This window comes from Pogona vitticeps, chromosome 6 (genome assembly GCF_051106095.1).
Source record: "Pogona vitticeps strain Pit_001003342236 chromosome 6, PviZW2.1, whole genome shotgun sequence".
NCBI classification, from domain to species: Eukaryota; Metazoa; Chordata; class Lepidosauria; order Squamata; family Agamidae; genus Pogona; species Pogona vitticeps.
In genome coordinates this window covers 19,892,873-19,912,308 of record NC_135788.1, presented here as the reverse complement: position 1 = coordinate 19,912,308, position 19,436 = coordinate 19,892,873, and the positions used below count along the sequence as shown (strand labels likewise).

At 37.1% G+C, this 19,436-nt stretch overlaps 1 protein-coding gene across 7 annotated transcripts in view; it reads left to right on the top strand.

The window, feature by feature from the left end:
* Positions 1 to 19,436, top strand: part of MLLT10 (MLLT10 histone lysine methyltransferase DOT1L cofactor) — a 144,363-nt gene that overhangs the window by 99,974 nt on the left and 24,953 nt on the right. For all 7 annotated transcript variants that reach the window (XM_073003068.2, XM_020801776.3, XM_020801806.3 and 4 more), the window contains one exon: positions 15,941 to 16,119. In XM_073003068.2, the coding sequence (XP_072859169.1) occupies positions 15,941 to 16,119 (179 nt within the window). The remainder of the gene's footprint in view (positions 1 to 15,940; positions 16,120 to 19,436) is intronic.

Below are 19,436 nucleotides of genomic sequence, written 5' to 3'. Positions count from 1 at the left end.
GCAATGAATCAAATGCCTTTTTATAGTCTATCCAGCCCATGTTAAGGTTTGTTTTTTGTCTTTTTGCATTCTTCAGTATCATTTTATCAATAAGCAGCTGATCTATTTTGCCTCTTGACTTTTTAAAGTTCCCATTCTCTTCATTTGGGTTCAGTTGGTGGTGTTATTGTTGTTATAAAAGTATAGCCTTGTGGGTTTTGTGACAGTAATATATGCAAAGTGCTTTAATTTTTTCTATAAATCACAAATTCAGAGTAATATTAGATACCAGTAAGGATATATAGTTGCTCTGTTTTTTCCTCCTTTTAATGACAAACACAAAGAAAAGCATGGTAGGAAAGAATTATGTGTGGAAATAAACCCGTAGCTGCACTCTCTCTGAGGTCTTAAGGAGTGAATATTTACCCTAAGGATGAATTGCTGTTAAAATCTGTCCTTTGTTATGATGTTATGCACCTGAAAGTACATTGTGAATATTACTAGGAGGAAAAATCTTAATTTTATGGGTAGAGGACCTTTTTAATGGCTGAAGGAGGGAGTGAGGACCATATCGTCCTATGGATCCTTCATACATATTCTGTACTAGATTTTTGAAAAGCCAAAAGATTTAGTCCACACACTATAGTAGTCATAGAGTTGGAAGAAACCACTGAGGCCATCCAGTCCAGCCCCCCGCCATGTGGAAACATTCATTAAAGTGCTCCCAACAGATGGCCATCCAGCCTCTGCTTAAAAACCTCCAAAGAAAGAGACTCCACCACCCTTCGAGGCAGCCTATTCCACTGCCGGACAGCTCGGACCGTCAGTCTTACATACAGAAGCATGCAGGATTTTCATAATGCCATAGCTGGGGTGGGGAGAGAAGGGCCATTACAATTATAGAGGGCAGGGGGAGATACAGAAACATCAGTACAGATGTACTATAGTAGTCATAGAGTTGGTTGCCCCCACCCCCAATCAAGACTGAGGAGTCTTGATAGCAAAGTCCTTGACTTGAAGGTGCTATTAATAAATGCCAGGTCAGTGAAAAATAAGGCTAACATCCATGATTTGATACTGGATGAACATGCTGCATTACATCGACTTTATTGGACAAAGCTGGGGGAATTCATCTTTCTTAGCTTTGACCACCAGGGTTCTTTGTGCAGCAGCAGGCCAGATGTGGAGAGCAGGAAGGAGGAGTAGCAGTAGTCTGTCAAAATTCAATCACCTTTACAAGTGTCCTGTCCTGCACGCTGCAGGGTTTGAGTGCATATTCTTGAGAAAGAGTGCCCATGACCAAATAGAGATTCTGTTGATGCACAACAGTCTCCCTAACTGTGTTAGCTGAGCTGATCTCAATTATTCAAATATTGCATATAAGTTAGTGAAATTTAAAATAGCTGGATTCAAACTGAAGAAGCTGGCTGGAAGCGGGAAAATTCAGGGATATGCTTTTGGCTATGTTGACATTAATTTTATGAAGTATGTCTCAGTGAAAACAAAAGAAATGATAAACATTGTTTAAATTTGTTGTGTAGTCAATCTATTTATTTATTTGATTTGATTTGATTTATACCCTGCCCATCTGGTGTAAAAGACCACTCTAGTCTACTTTTCTGCCTGTTTTGTTAACTTCTTTTTAACTGGATGTTCAGAAGAGCAAGCTGAAGTTTAGATTTCTTTCTATCTCATCAAGTATAAGCCTGTTAAATTTTGACAACAATGTTATTTATTTAGTTATTTAGTTATTTAGTATGTTAAGTAAGTAAGTATACCACCCCATTACTGCAGTGCACTGGGCTGTTTATTCACAAACCTCATCAGCTGCAGTACAGTTACTTGCCACTTTTGGATAATCACAGCCTGATTTAATAAGCCTGGTTTAATCTTTTAATATATTAACCTGTATCCTTTTCAATAAATTATGAAAAGCTCCTCTCAAAATTTCTGGAAACTTCTCTAAGCTAAATTTGGACTAAACATAGACAAACAATCTCCCTGTTAACTTTGGCTTTAACACCTGTAGATTTCAGTATCCTGTCCATATGTATTTGCTCCACCTTTCAAGCTATTCTCATTCTATTTGTTTGTTTGTTTGTTTTTACTTTTATTTAAAATATTTTAGCCCAATTATTCCCTTTAAAAGGGCCCAAAGTAGCTTATATAATTAAAAACACAATATTAAAAGCTAAATTATTCAAAGATTAAAGAAGAGTTAATAAAGTTGCATTAATTTATTAGGTAAAAGCATTATGAAAGCAGATTTAGAAGGAATAAAATACAAACCATCTCATTTTAAAATCCCTCCTAGACATTAAGTCACTAAGGAAAAGCCTGCCTGAAGATAGATGTCTTTGCTTTCAGAAGGATAGCAAAGATGGGGCCAGTCTGGCTTCCTCTGAGAGGGAGTTCCAGAGCCTGGGGGCAGCGACAGAAAAGGCTCTCTCCTGTGCCCGCACCGAGTGCATCTGTGACAGTGGTGGGACTGAGAGAAACTTCTCCCGGGTCTTAATGCCCGGGCAGACTCATAAAGGGAGATAAAATTTTTGAGATGACTTGGACCCAAGCTGTTTAGGGCTTTATGAAAATACAATAGAAATATATTTAAGAGTAAAAAAAGAACAATGAGAATGTTTCAAAATATGAACTTACATTCTAAAATGCAGGCACTGTATTTTAGTAAAATTCTTACTTTCAATCTAAAAGTGTTTATGCATAAGAATGTGTTCAGAAAGACATACTTGGCGGTTTTTGCTTAACATTGTGGGAGATACTAATATTTGAATGGTGAAAATTTATCTTGAAGTGTGAGACTTTCAGGCATATGAAGGAAATGGATTTTGGCAGTGAAATATATGGAAACAGCAGTTGTGTATAGGAGTGACATCACTGATTGCAACAGATTGCCACTAATTCACTTTTTTGAATTCAAGGTATGCATAGCTCATGCACAGTGACATAAAGTCATACGCATCCCCTAATTAAAAAACAACAACAACACTCTAGTGGCAGTATGTGACACCATTACACTTGTGGAGATTTCCTTATAGGATAGTGGCGAGTAACTGATGCACTTTACACTACCAACATTTCAAATGTGTAGACAGCATTCTGTACCTCAAGTGAATGAATGCATATATAATAATACTTATCTATCTTGAGCATGTACATTACTTGAAATAATTCCTTCATATAATTACTTCTTTTGTGCTAGTTTACTGTACCAAAACCAACTGGTTGTATCTAAAAGACTCACATAGACTTTCATAGAGATTAGTGCCATTGAACTCTTTCTGTGTATAATTAGCATTTATTGAAAAAAATTGTTAAATGTATGCAATTTAATCTACTTCCTGGCAACCAAGAGGGTTTATTTTGTAAAGTAGGGGGAATAATACTGTTTTTTTCCTTGTTTTTGAGTATTGATACACAGTAATGCAGTTGACAAAGGTATGTGTATTGTATGAATATACTGGTATTCATGACTCATTGGAAATTAGTGACCTAGCAATTCTAATGAATCTATTTGTGAAATAGTTTCTATATTGAAAGTTTAGTTGTTTATAGCAGTAATGAAGAAAGTTGCTCCATATTTCTCTTTCCACCATTCATCTAAACTTGACATGGCTGCAGAGTGTTATACTCTTGGTTTTAATTTTAAAATGAATTAATTCAGTTTAGCTAATTAACCTCTGCAGCTTATAGTCAGTTGGTGACAAACACCACCAACCTATGTGAAGAAAAGATTGGGAACAGGATTGGATGCTTCTTTTTGCAGTATCTCTGAACTCTTTAAAATGTTTTTAATGCTTCTTGCTTTATTTTAATAGTGTTATTGTTGGACACATTTATATGATTGTATTTTTTTGGATAAATGTTGTGTTTTCTGTTTTTATTCTTTTGCAAAGTTTGTAAACTACCTTGGGAATTTTAATGGAAAAGTGGGATATAATACAGGTTTCATTGTTGACTATACATTTCTTAGAGCCCATTTTGGTGATGGGGTTATTTTCTGCCAACATTTCTATTATTGTCTAGCAGAGACAAAAATCCTCTTATGTAGCTATGCAAATGCTGTAATTTTTGGAGGCAAATTGGCCCAGGTTAAGAAACTTGAGACATTATCAATTGCATGCTGAGTCACACAATTTACAGTGGTGCCTCACTAGACGATGATAATCCGTTCCACTGAAACCGCTGTTTAGCAAAATCATTGTCCAGCGAAAAGCATTTCCCCATTGGAATGCATTGAAACCTGTTTAATGCATTCCAATGGGGAAGAATCGTTGTTGTCTAGTGAAGATGGGCCATAGGAAAGCCGCTTTGCAAACCGCCGATTAGCTGTTTAAATTGTTGTCTTGCGAAGCTTAGGTCCCGAAAACACCTGTTTGCGAGCATGGAGGGAGCTGTCAAAATCGTTGTCTAGCAAAAATTGGTTTGTGAAGCAGGGACCAAACATTGTCCAGCGAAATTCCCCCATAGGAATCACTGTGTTGCGAATCACTACAGTGGACCCTTGACTTACAGACGGCTTGACTTACAGACTTTTTGAGTTACAGACTTCTCTGGCCGCAAAATTTAGGTTTGACTTGCAGACTGAGATTTGACTTACAGACCAGAAAAAAACCAAAATGGAACAAAAAGGCCTGTTACGGGATTAATCGGTTTTTAATGCACTGTAGGTCAATGGAGACTTGACTTACAGACTTTTTGACTTGAGAACCGCCTTCCGATACGGATTAAGTTCTCAAGTCAAGACCCCACTGTATTGCGATCGCAAAAAGCCAATGTCTAGCAAAAAACCTGTTATGCGGGGTAACTGTCTAGTGAGGCACCACTGTAATATGCAACAGCAAACATCTACAGTGATTTTTGAACCTAAATCAGTTCAACTTCAAAAGTTATGCCATTTGTGTTACAACCAGCATAAACATGGAAAAGAATTTGGACCAATGTTTCCAGTGTGTTTAGCAATTTCCTATACTCAGGTCATAAATATGATCATGAGTAATCCTCAGGATTTGGAAGACATTTTGCATCTGACATTACCGAGATCTGTTATGATCTGGGCATAGCATAAGAAGAATTCAGTTATTGGAAACACCCACAGAATCTGCTACTTGAGTCAGTGACTGAAAGCCTGCTGCTTTGCAGCAAGTAGAAGGCAAAGAACACAACATTGGGTCACTTTAGCTGACAATTAGCGAGTCCCCTCTGGGATTCTTGTGGGCGCGTCGCCCCCATTTGCTTGGCATGTGCTTCAGAATTCCAGCAGGGGTTTATTAACTGCCAACTAGAAGAGACTGAATGTTACACTATTTGCCTTCATTGTGTTAATAAAGCAACAGGATTTCAGCCAATGAGATTTTGTTTTCTATCTGAGTATATAGATAATAGATATAACTTATCACCTGCTTGCTCTGTTCTCCTATGTTGTCAAAGAACTACATGAAACTATTGGATGAAATCAGTAGGATATTTGGGGGTCTTTTTCCTCTTATGGTGTAGCAGAGAAATTGATGTTGGTGAGGCAATAGGATGATAGCAAATATGGAACTATTGACAGTACTTTGCAGTGGTGAAGAGGATCATAGTCCCAAATAGGTGAAGCAGTTCAAATTTTAAGTTTGAACTGCTTCACCTTTTAGATCCTCCATTACATCTGGATGCCCATGTAACATCTGTGTCCAGTGCTGCCTTTTCAGTTTCATCAGATTTGCCCCCTGTGTTGTTTTCTGGGTAAATGATCTAAGCCACTAATATGGATATGCTAATAACAGTAATGTTCACTATTTATTATGCTCTACTACATCATGCTGCTAGTGAGAATAGTTCAGAGACTACAACAGGCACAAACCTGTAGTGCTATAAATGTTTGGCACCAGGTTGTATTAAGGATTTCTTTCCTGCATAAGGCCTTCTCTCACCCTCAACTCTTATCACACATGGTCTTTAGGTTATTAATGCATTCCTGCTCCAAGTGCCCCAACCAATGGAAAATAGGCTTGTGACTTTGAGGAAAAAATATTTGCTAGTGGTATTACCTTCTATTCGAACTCTTGCTCTAGAGTTCAGCAAGGCGTTTATAGCTTTAAGGATTTCAGCTTGAATTTCTTAATTTTGAATTTTTAAACTTTTTAACATTACATGATGGTAGTCTTGTGATTTTTAAAAGATATAAACTGTCCTGTGGCTCTGACAGATCAAAAGGTGGGGATATAAGCCTAAAATGGTACATTTTTATTGGAGTTTTTAAGAAAACAAAAATTAAGATGCTTTCTTGAGACCAATTATTCCTTAGCATCTGGAACCAATTTGCTACAGAGCAAGTTCCTGGTTACTCATTTGCAAGATAGCAATCAGTCTTTAGCTTCAAAAAGTCTGTTAAAAGCTATCAAGAAAGATTTTTAATGTATATAAAATAAAACTAAAAGTTAATTATGAATGCTTTATAATCTCTATTGCAAGGCTGAACATTGGGAGTAAAAATTTGAAACTATAAATCCAAAGGATTATGTAGAAAAGAGTATAAAGGGAGCAAAAAATCCATCAGCTCTTTTAAAAGGAGTATCTAAATTGGTCCTTTGGAAGTATTTCTATTAAAAAAGAAATGGAGAAAAGTATGACTGAAACATTGACATTAAACAATTCCACTCTGTCTTCTGTTTGAGCATTTTTAATACCTTTCCAGGACTATGTTTTGTGAAGGCCAATATGTAGCTTCTACACCTTGATGAGCTTCTTGTGTATTTTTATGTGTACCAACATAAAGGCAAAAGCCATAGTCAGTTTTTAGACCAAGGCAAAAAAATTGATTTTATATTTTATGCAGTCAGAGAAGTTCTGACCAGAATCCTAGTACTTCCATACACTGGCACAAGTCAAACGATGTAAATTATAGCAGTGAAATGTCACAGTCAAAGACCTCATGATTATATTCCTCCTTGCTCATCTGTAATACGTCTTGGCACAGGACAAAGAGTACAAGTCTAAACTCTGTAAGTAATATGAATTCAGTGAAATGATTCATACTCTTTTACTTAACACTAGTACAGTAAGTGTAAATAACAGGATTTTGATCTCTGTTAGTATCTTTGACATTTTCTCTGGTGATCCTCCCTGAAAAGGAACACCTAGAAGAGGAAGCATTTGTATTAGGAAGAGAATAATCTGCAGTCTGAAATAGCTGGTTTTGCATTTTTTTTTCTATCCCAAATGTTAAGTATATTTACAGTAGTTTAAAACTGACAAACCTTGAAAATATGATTTTATACATTGACTGAAATCCAATAAAGTTATTCTGCATAAGCTTGATAAGGTGAGCAGCCATTGCTGTATTTTGTCAAGAAAGACTTTCCTTCTCCATCCCCAGGGGTCAGTGAGATGGAAGGAACCATACATGTCCAAAAGTCTGTTGCTGCTTGTCCTATAGCAGCCACTGGGATCAATAGTGGTGATTTTCAGACATCTAGTACATCCCTGCCCCAGTACAAAAGGAATCTTAAGGGAATTAAGCAGCCATTGAGGATGGGGATAGGACACTTTTTACTAACAAAATATGGCTGCTGTTGATGACATCATCAGATTTAGTAGTGTAACTTTACATTCTTGGTGCACCGAGATAGCTTGAGAGAAAGAGAGAGAAAAAAATCTGTCCTCAACCCAAACAGTTTGCAGAATAAATGCTGGGCAATATCTTCAAGATCAGCTGGCTCAACAATAGCATACTCCTGCCAAAATTAAATAGAAATAATTTTAATAAATGTATACCAGATTGAAGACAAATACTAAAAACAATAGTTAAATCTTAAACTAGGACTCAGTAAGATGCATAATTACAAGACATTCATGGTACAAACTTAGGAAGTCATTTTCATGAAAACGAAAACAATTGTTTGGAAATTCTGAGTCCTGTTATTTCCTGAAAGACAAGTGATTAACACTGTAATCTGCACTGTAATCTGCACCCACTGAATTTAGGATGGCTTGGTTGTGAACAGACAAAAAAAGGATTGCACTGTAAATTAGGCACAGGTTGAGAAATTATCGTTTTGGACTTAATTCCCAGAATCCCTCCCCAACCAACACTGCTGGTTGGGCTATCTGGCTGGGAGGGAAGGGATCTGGGCATTATATTGGGGGGGGGGATATCCTAAGTAGACCATTCTAGGACTTTTGAGTTTTCTTTGCTTCTACATGATGGATTCGAGCACATGCTCTTCTTCCTTATCTTATACACAAACTGAAATCATTGATGCACTTAACACGCTTAGCCTTTGATTAAATCTGTACCAAACTCTAACTTCCCAAGAGTTCAATAGTATAGTTTAATAAAATTAGTAACTAGCAGCCTTTTGCTGTAACCTATCCATAATGCATAAACAAAAGGTCAAATATACAGAGCATTCTAGAATCTCACCCCTACATCATTATAAACTGGAACAATTGACTTCCGACTCTGCTTGCCACTAGGGTATAACCTTTGAATATTGTGAACTAGAGGAAGACAGCTGCAGTTAAATACAGCGTGTTTATATATACAGTATATATTTCACATAACAGCCAGAATCCTATTGCGGTTGTGCATCTAATCTGAAACTGACATGCAAGAGATAGTCAAACCATTGCAAAAAAACACTTGTGCAACTTTCCATCTACATGTAGTGTTTCGTAATAGAATTCTGTGCAATATATGGTCAAAAGTGGAAACCAGTATGAAAGATTATTCATAAATAATCTAAGAATGGAAGTCAGGAAAGTCAGCCACAAAAATAAAGAAAAAAGAGAGTTAATAGTAGAATAACAGTATTAAGATTTTGCTATACACAAAAATTGTACTAAAAGAGCCAGAAGAACTATTGACCTATCAGCCTCCTGCAGGTATCTACAAAGTTTTCACTGAGGTACTTAACAATTGACTCACCACAACCTTGGATTTCATCTAATCAATAGAACGTACAGATCTTCAATCAGAATTTTGCACAAAAGACTATCTTTTGTGGCAACTGAACATGTGGAGAACATTTCAATATAGCTTCTCATCATGTGCAGTATTCATAAACTACAAGAGAATATATGTACATATAGTAGATTTCAGTACAAAAAAATACACCCTTCTGTAAAATACACCTTATTACTCTTAGTCGTTAAAGCAGCTAAACTAGTAAAGAGTGGCTGCTTTCAGGTTTCTTAATTGCACTGAAATATGCTTATTTTGTGAATAAAATATCAGAAAATACAATGAGTATATCTATTTTCCATACAATATACTTTTGAAGTATGTTTAAACTCTTTTAATTTTAATTCATTGGTTCTTTGAATATGATGCTATGTTTAACAGTTTTAGTCCCATTACATTTATTTAAAGCTGTACCTTCTTTTCTACTATTCTGTAAGCTTCCTGTGCTGCCTGAATTGGGAAAAATCAGATGCAAATACATTAAAATCATTTTTAATGTTATAAATTGTTTTAAATCCTGGTTTTAATCCTGATTTTTAATATGGTCTTTTTATGTTATTTTGAAAATTATAGTTCTAGCTGTTGTGAGCCACCTTAGGGGAAAAGGCAGCATATACATTATAGAAATACATAAATAATTGGTACAATTAGCTTTCCATCATTTAAAAGTCACATATTATTGATATATCTTAATACCATCGTTAATACAATCCCCCTGAACCATACTTATTGACTTAATTGGTTTATTAAAATCTTTGTGTATCTGCACACATGGATGGAAGAAGTACCGGTATGTCCTCATGCCAAGCAGCAGTTTTCTGTTCCTTTGTCACATCAGCAACCATCACAAGAAATGCATCTGCGTTTTCACATTTATTTGCAAGATTGTAACATTCAATACTAAATGCAGCTTCAGTGTATTTTTCCCCCTGAATCAAAACACTGTACAGCAAATTAAATAATGGACCAGTACTGTACATCAGACAAAGTACTGAAATGGCTCAGTGTTTTGCAGCACATTATTGGACAATATGATTGCCACTATCCTTCATAATGGGGAGAGAATAACAGCACAGAAAGTACCAGTGAATTATTTTTTGTTGACCAATACACACACAAGTCAGGGAGAAGCAAATACAGGGGGGAAAGCATGTTTGACAGCAATTTATGAAAATAAATTTGGTTGCCATGAATATGAGAAAGAGAAGTGAGCTTAATTATCTGCATAAACATATGAATACAGAACCTGTGGCAGCATGAATACATTAGGATTTTTTTTGCCTAAATAAAGGGGTGGGGTGGGCATAGATTCTGTTCATCATGGAAGAATTTACCTATTTGGACAGCCATCTCATCTGGTGAATAGATCAGTAGATACATCAAAGCAAAATGTGCTGCTTATACACAGCTCCATGGTACTTAAAGCACTGCCCAGGTGGTTAACAATTTAATTATTCAAGCTTACACATTGCTTCCTCTCCCCACCACTGGTGATCTGGGTACAGAGAAGGATGGAAGGCTGAGTCAACCTTGATCCTATTGGAATCAGACTTAGATTGTGAGCAGTTTTACCACTGCACCACAAGGTTCCTTAAAGCAGGGATCCCCCAACCCCTAGACCATGGCCCCCAACTCCCGCACGCCTCTCCACACATGCACGTATCTACGCCCTCCACATGCACACACACAGAATGTAAGCATGCCCCCCACGGACACACAGATGCCATGTCCTCACAAACACAGGCCCCCCACAAGCATGCACGGATGCCCTGCCCCCCGCTTACGCCACGCCCCTGCACACACAGACACACCGCTCATGCATGCACAGATGCCGCCCCCTGCCCCCCGCACAGTAAACCAGTCCGTGGTTCAAAAAAGGTTGGGGAGCACTGCCTTAAAGGACTTTCACCAGAAATTCTTAAGGGAATGCCTTCTTCCTTGATTATATAAACCAGTTGTTGACAGAGAACATTCACAAGCATGTATGGACATATTTCTTATGGCTGCTCTATAATGAACAAATCTTCAAACAAATTATTTTATGTCTGGAATTGGCACTAATGTTGTTTGGGCTGGTTTTCAGGATATGCTGTCATGATATCCACACACACAACACACACACAACAATTGTGGCACATTTAAAACTTAAAAAAAGAGAAATCATTGTGGACTTTTATGGATTACTGTCTGCTACTTCAACTGCACTGTAGTTGCAATACTTCTACAGTGGTGCCTCACTTAACGAGCGCCCTGTTTAATGACGAAACCGCTTAGCGACAAAGAATTTGCGATCGAAAAAGCGATCGCATTGTGATGTTTTAAATAGGAAAAAATGGCTTTGTGATGATCGGTAAGCTCTTTTGCTTACCGATTATCGCATAGCAATCTTTTTCCTACAGCTGATTGGCGGTTCCAGAATGGCCGCCGGAAAAAAAACATGGCCGCACGCTGTGTTTTGGGACGGATTCCTCACATACCGGGCAGCGAAAATGGCCGCTGTATGGAGGATTTTCGCTTAAAGGTGAGGTTTTTTGCCCATAGGAATGCATTGAAGGGGTTTCAGTGCATTCCTATGGGCTTTTAAAAATCGCTTAGCAATGTTTTTGGTTAGCAGCGATTTTTGCTGCACTGATTAACATCGCTAAGCGAGGCACCACTGTATTTTTATTTTTGCTGATGGCTCTCTTAAAGCTGATGCAAGAAACTGAGAGTAAGTATAAGTTGCAGTCATGGAATGGCACTAACACTTGAGCAGAACAGAGTAAGAGAATTTGAGGAAGGGATATGTTGGAAGACAGCATGTTAGGAAATGTAGCAAGAAAAAGAGCTAGGAAAGAACATTAGTTATCAGTAGTTAGACAATAGCAGAAGTTAAGAAACATAGGAACCTGACCTATGTCAAAGAAGAGTCTTGATACATCTAGCCCAGGGGTCTCCAAACTTTTGATGGTGAGGGCCACACTGGATATTTGCAACATTTTTGAGGGCTGAAGGAACAGGAATGTGCATGCACATGTACATGCAGCCACATATACCCGTACCCCTGCATGCATCCATCCCCCTGTGCGCACACATATGTATGGGCTGAAGGGAACAGGCTGGATAAAACAGGAAGGCAGGCCGGATATGGCCCACAGGCTGTAGTTTGGAGAATCCTGATCTAGCCCAGTATTATTTCTGACTTGCACCAATTGTCTAGGGGTCTGTAGATATTTAGGAAGAATTCTTCCCTAATGCTTACAAGAGGTGCCAGGGATGGAATGCCATGATCTTCTGCATGTAGTACATGTGTTCTGCCTCCGAGCTACGGCATTTCCCAAAGTTAATGGCTTGAAGGAGGAAGCAGTGATAGTCTGTTTTATAATGTCACCACCATTACAGTCCCTTTTAACTGATTACGAGATAGTACAGTATAGGAATATTAGTGGATAGCTTTTAAATTACATGTGCCAATGCAGCTGTTCACAAGGATACTGGCCATGGATGCCATAGTAGCTGCTCCTATTACTCTGCCAAGTATTCCTTTGCTCCCTTCTGATTCAAGTCTATAAACTTAAAAGAGAGTGGGCAGAGTTTTTCTGCTGAAGATAAATAGTCTAGCTGGGTACAAGGGGTTTAAAGGACCAGAGTCAGCTACCAGTATTTGAACTTGGGTAGAACTGCAGCCTCTTTTCCTTCCCCTCCAGCACCTTAAAGAGATATTAAATACCAAATAAAAAGTAAAAAAAAGGCAGCACCCAGTACAGAGCTGTATATTTTTATCTTGTTTTGATGGAATTTCTTATTCAGACTAGCATTTAGAAGGGCAGAGCATTTTGAAATGACAGTGGTTCCTTGTAACATGTTTTACCTTGTTATTAGAAATGCCGAGTTACCATTATAGTTTATAGAGGTGTTGTTTGTTAACAAATGCTCAGTGTTGAAAATTAAAAACATTTGTAAGTGGGACTTAGAACTAATCATTTTATTAGTTCATGGAATTAGACAACTATGCTTTGTTCCAGGATATGCCATTCCATCCTTCAGTCACTCAGTATTTTGTGCCCATACTATTCTATCTTATAGTATGTTTTGGCATTTTTTGTATGCCCCACATGCCTTAGGCATCTTTCCCCATAAAGATTATTAATTACCACAAATCTTGTGGTTCTTTTCTGATACCTTACTTGTGTGGGAATCATCCTGTTGGCCACCCAGACATTTGGGCAGTCAAGGAGCAGAACATTTGGCATAAAGGTAATTTCCCCCTTTGCTTTTTAACAAAATGAAGATTTTTGTGTGCTAAAAATCAGGTTTCATACTGAATAAGAAATCATTTTCAGCTATTCCAACTCTTTAGCCAAATAATTTCAGTGACAAAGCTTTTGAAAAACAGGAGGTGACAAGTAGGTTTAGCCTCTGAAAATTAAATCCACAAAACCCTTAATGGTCTTCAAGGTACCATAGGATGCCTGCTTTTTGAAAGATTTGCTCCAGAAAATGTCAGCATTGTTTAATATTACTGAAAATATGATCTAAATATAATGTAGTCCTTTAGAGTTTTTACTGTGGTGTAATGCAGTTGGCATAAATCTTATTGGTGAATTGCTGCAATTTAAAAATTCTTTGTAGTGATTTGCTGTTGCACACCAAGTTGTTTTACATCAATTGTGTTATGCCAGTGGAAGTGACTAGTAGGCTAGTAGTGGCTTGGTACTGGGCTCCAGCCAATGAAAGAGCAATCAATCACTCACTCACTCAATAAAATTAAATGTTTTTGAAATTATTTTATTTGCTAATGAACATAAAACAAAGTTATTAATATGTGACAATGTTCATTCTGACTTAAATGAAAATGCATGAAATTTTTTGAAAATGCATGCAGTACCAATGCTGTATTGCAGAAAGATAGTGCTTCACAAGTGACTATGCAAGCTGCAGTGGTTAATGCATTCTTGACTAAGTGGTGTGGAAGTCCATTGTACAACAATGTTTTCTGGTTACAGGAACCAGTGATTTGCAGTTTACTTTATCAGCCTTTTTTTGTTACGCCTTTGTTTTAACTCTTAAATATTAACCCCCAAAATGAATTACCAGTACATAGTCACTTTTATTGAAACCTCTAGATGCATGAATTTTTGGTGTTTTTTCTTGAAACTGAAAAACCACATACTAAAATCAGCTCTAACCTCAAATTCTCAGTATCTCTATATGCCCTAAGTCACTCCTGTCTCAGTTCTCATTAATTGTCCACTGTTTCCACTTCTGATTTGTCTTTTCTTCATTTCACCTTATTACCTCATATAGTGGATAAAAAACCTTGAAGTCTGTGCAAATGACTGTTCTTGCCTGACAGCAAAGATAAAAACTGACAGCCCATGTGTTGTAAAGCTGGGGTGTGCCGACTTCAGGCTTTGCATCATTTATTTCACTCTTTTCCTCCATAACCATGGGATTTACCAACCAAAAGACTGGAGCACAAGATAAAAACTTAGAATAAAAGAATTCTGGGCTAAAGAACTGCATACCAAAACTGAACAGAGCTTGTAGTTATTTCAGTAAAAATTAACATTTGGTTATCTGAATGTTTCTTCATTTCAGCAGTACAGTTTCAGCCAGGAAAGTTCCCATTGTTTTCATTATTGTTAAATAACCAAGAGTCAGAAATCCTTGCTAGTCTACCAAAATTGTACAGAGATCTACACAGAGACGCAGGTCTTCTGTCATCTTCTGCTCTAATGAGCTGTCCCCCCTTCTCATGCATCCTCCTCCTACATCAAGCTTTCAACCTGGTTTAGATAGTACAGACTTTTTAGTTGGTTGCTAACATTTAAATACCAGGGGTGGCTCTGTAGATCACTTGTGTTGCAACCAATTGTGGAATTCCATTTTGCCAACCTGCTCTTTGATGTGGCAATTCCCTTCTTGAAAAGCTTTCCTCTGAATTGCCCAGGTGCTCTCTGTCCAGGAAAACTGTAGCCAAGATTGATATGTTTGTGTGAATCTTTCCAGAAGCTTTATCTTGTCCTCTGTGCAATTCTTCAGTTTAGGCATAGTTGAAGTAAGACAACCTACTCTGAGGTGTGTGTGTGTGGGGAGCCCCCCCCAATTTGACAAATGAAATAAAAAATCTGAGCACTCCTATATAGGCCTCCAAAGTGCCTTTCCATTTTTGGTGGTGCTTTTTGGCTGGGTTTAAGAAATTGTTTGTTTTATATGCCAGCTTTCTTCCTGTAAGCGTATGGTATTTCCTAGTTGTTTCCCAAGCAAGATCAAAAGCAACCTACAGGTAAGCGTTAGGAGTGTCAGCAGTCAGCGAGGACACACGCTAACATTCCCTTTGGCTAAAGCATTGCTGCTTCTCAAGCAAAGAATGCTAAGTGCAGGAGCTTGTCTTGGTGTAAAATGAAAGAGTACTCTGTGATGCATTGACTATTGTAAAAGTGCTTATCTGGTTTCTTAGTCTGGCATGCTTTCAACAAAGGCGTGTATGATGATCTCATGTTCAGGAGAGAGACTTGCCCTCTAAGCAGCCTAGCCATCCGTGTGCTAAAAGTTTTCTAAGTGTTTTGAGTGTAGTTCATGGAAGGGCAGAAATGCAGAATGCTTACCAACATGTTTAATAACTATTGACATACATTTTAAAACACAGATATTACCTTGAAGAAAGTGAGTTTTGAAGGACGATTTTATTGTGAAAGGAGTTAAATTAAGATTATTTGGTGTACAGTTGCTACCAATTTAACAGTTTATGACATAAATATTCTTCAAAGTTAGAATATTTATTACACTTGTTACCCTCAGGCCAAACAAAACAAAATTCTGCCAGAAGACAAACCTGTTCATAAACAAAAAAAAAACTTATCTTAGTTTTTTGTTCCTGTTTAACATGGCTTTAACAAGTTTTTAAGTTATGATTTTATGTAACATATGATGCAAGATTGTACTTAGATCTAGCCTATGTAGTAAGTAACATAGTTAATTCATCTAGAAAGACTTCTGTATGTTTTTTCCCCCCAGGCATATATAGCAGTAATGATGTAGCAGTGTCATTTCCAAACGTAGTGTCTGGCTCAGGATCTAGCACTCCTGTTTCCAGCTCACATTTACCTCAGCAGTCTTCTGGTCATGTGCAACAAGTGGGAACTTTGTCTCCATCTTCTACATCTTCAGTAACTATGGCTGTTACTACAACTCAGGTATGTTATGGCATATATTGTTAATGGTAAATCTTAGTGTGGTAAATGGGCTATATCAGTTGTTTGTATTTGCTGTTTCAGTTGACAACACTGTTCAGCTGTGTAGCATGGTAGATATTTCCATCCTCAGAATGAAGCATGGTAGATATTTCCATCCTAAATACAGAAATGGGATAAAAGTACTCTAAATAGTTAACTATCCCTCACTTTTTAGGCTTTTCTCTTATTTCTAACACATTAGTTTCACTTCACTAATTTCACAAAAGGCTTCTTAGGACAGAGGACAAACTGGCATACATAAAATTCAGTATCTGCACACCATATATGTAAGTAAAATTTTACACTGAACAATTGAAGAAGGTGGAAAACAAAATGTTCTGCATAAATACTTCTGTTTGTTAGTGACTCTGATATATAGATAATAAGAGACAGTACCTAAATCAAAGTTGCTTTTCTTACTATCTATAAAGAGTTTTGGGGACCTCTTTCCTGGGTTATCTTCTTCCATTCGAGTGACATTTATATGAAACCTCTCACATATATACACAGTATTGGTTTACTGCTTCATATATTCCTTAACCACTAAGTAGTATAGTATAGACTAACTCTTGTTTTGCATATATCAGATATGTAACATCTAATCTACTGCCATGCTTTTCATGTTATTTCATTTTATTGCATTCTATTTATATTTCTTGTATTTTTATTTTGCACTTTTATAATTTATTGATGTTATTATATCCTGTAATTATGTTATTGTTACTGTTTAGCCATTGTAAACCGCCCAGAGTGGCCCTGGCTATCAGCCTTTGTGGGTCAAGGTTCTTAATCTCAAAATATAAGCTGTAAATTTGATACCTATAACAGCTATGACTCACTAAATTACTCAGTCTGCTACAGGCTCCATCATGAAACTAAGTCTAAACTGTATATCTCATGGACAAAGGTTTTGGCCTAATTTTTGCATTTGGTACCACCTAGCTTAAAGAACAATTCTGTTGAACTAAAGAGCTTGTATAATCTTTCTGGGATTTGTGATTCTCATAAAGATATTGTCCAACTATGAATTTGGGGTTTAGTTACTATTATCAGTTTGCTCAAGAGAAAAAGCGCATCGGTCTTACTAAAGGCAAGTACAGAGTGATGTATACACTATGTTGCACTATAGACTCTGTCTAGAGGGGCGGTGTAGAAATTGAATAATAAATAAATAAATAAAATATAGAATTGGCACTATAGGGTCCTATATGCCAGTTTCTGAACAAAGTGTACTGTATGTGGTATACAGGTGATTTTTTAATGCCATGTGCAATAAGCAGAAAGAATTTTGCAGAGTACTTTCCAGCCTATCTTTGCCATACTGCACCTGAAAGGAGAAAAAAGAAAATCCCTATCTTACCATTCACTGGTAAATGCATTAGCAGCAGGAACCTGCTTCACATAGGTTTCACTGTGCTTATCCAAAGCTTATGAACAGTATCGGGCATGTTCTTCCCCTTCCTAGTTATCCCATATGTAAAATTCTTCTTATTAATCTGAAGAGTACCCGTCTCAGTGCAGATTCCTGTGAACTTGTCTGCATTGTGACAAGTTTGTTTAATCACATGTCTGTTTCCTGACATTTAGCCACTCCCAGTATATGGCAAACCATACTCAAGTTTGAATATTTGGCAGAGCATTTAAAGGCTTTTTGTATGACAAAAGTCATATGGACTTCACTTCAGCATGTACACTTCCCCATTTCTGTAACAATTCTGTATGCAAAATTGTTTATAAGATGAAAGGAAAATACTCAATAAATATGTTGGTGAATTGTTGAATTCCCCTCCCCTTGTTTAATTTCTTTAAGAATACAGTGGACCCTCGACTTACAGATGGCTCGACTTACAGACTTTTCGAGCTACAGACTTCTCTGGCTGCAAAATTTAGATTCGACTTGCAGCCGGAGAATCGACCTACAGACCAGAAAAAAACCAAAATAGAACAAAAATAGAATAAAAACCGCCGGTTATGGGATTAATCAGTTTTCAATGCATTGTAGATCAATGGAGATTCGACCTACAGACTTTTCGACTTGCAGCCACAGTTCCAATACGGATTAATTCCTTAAGCAGAGGGTCCACTGTACTGAAATTGACAGCTTAGTGTCTTCATCTATTCATATGTATAAGACAAGAAAAAATGGTTTAGATGTAGCTTGATCTTTTGTCATAAAGATTGAAAAAAGTCATTCAATTTTGCCACAATTTCTCCTTTCATGTATCTGTCACTTAACATCTCTGCTGCTTTTCTGCCTGGCTTCTGATGTGTTTAAAGAACATTTTATTCTTTATACATAGTGCAATTTGCCCCTCAGTGCACTATACTGAAATAATAGATAAGTTAGATTTCTTTGTATAAAAGGAAAGGACTTCATTTGGGAGCTAGTCAAGGGCTAACACATAACAAGCCTAACGTTTTTGGACTGTCACCAAACTCTGTTATAATCACATGGATTGCCAAAACTGAAGCCTGTGCCAAACTACTTGTGAGTAAACTACATTGAACTGAATGGGACTTAGCAATAGACAATACTATGTGCTGCCATATAGGTTTCTCCTTATGATATATTATTAGAGGTATTCATAATAATTATGGTGATGGGCTTTCACAATGCTTGTTTGCCAATTGTGCACTTTTAATATTAGTTTTAACTATTTCATTTCAACTGTCTGTAGAAGTTCTCTTTCTTCTGGGGGCATTCTATGTCAGACCCTGAACTTTGTCCCAAGTTTCTGTGTTCTTCTGGAAAGTGCCATTTCTATCATTCTGCAGTGACCCCCTCTGGCTGGCTGTAATAAAAGCAGTCATACCTAAGCTGTTTTCTTTCCCCTTCCTCTTACACTAAGAATAGTGAACATCTTGTGTATCATTTCCTGAATCTGTCAGAAAAATTCATTTCATTTTATTGTGTTCATGTTTAAGACAAAGCTTGATAGGACATGATAAAAAGAATTTGGTTAGTGTGTATCTGCTTTTATTTAAAATGTCTTTTGAATACTATTTGTCAAATACTAGACAAAACGAAGTAAAACCCTTTTTCTTTCTGTGTCATTATGACTGGGGACTTTGAGGGTAGAGAGGAATTTACAGCCAGAGGGAAAATTCCACATTACATGTGACTCTGCTAGAAGAACAAAGGAATCATAGTTGTAGTATTTGGTCCAGTTAAAATCTTTACTTTTTAATAAATAAATTTCAGTACTATAGGCCTCCTATATACATATATTTAAACAAGACTGATAGACAGTGGCATGATTTTGTGCACACAACTGCAT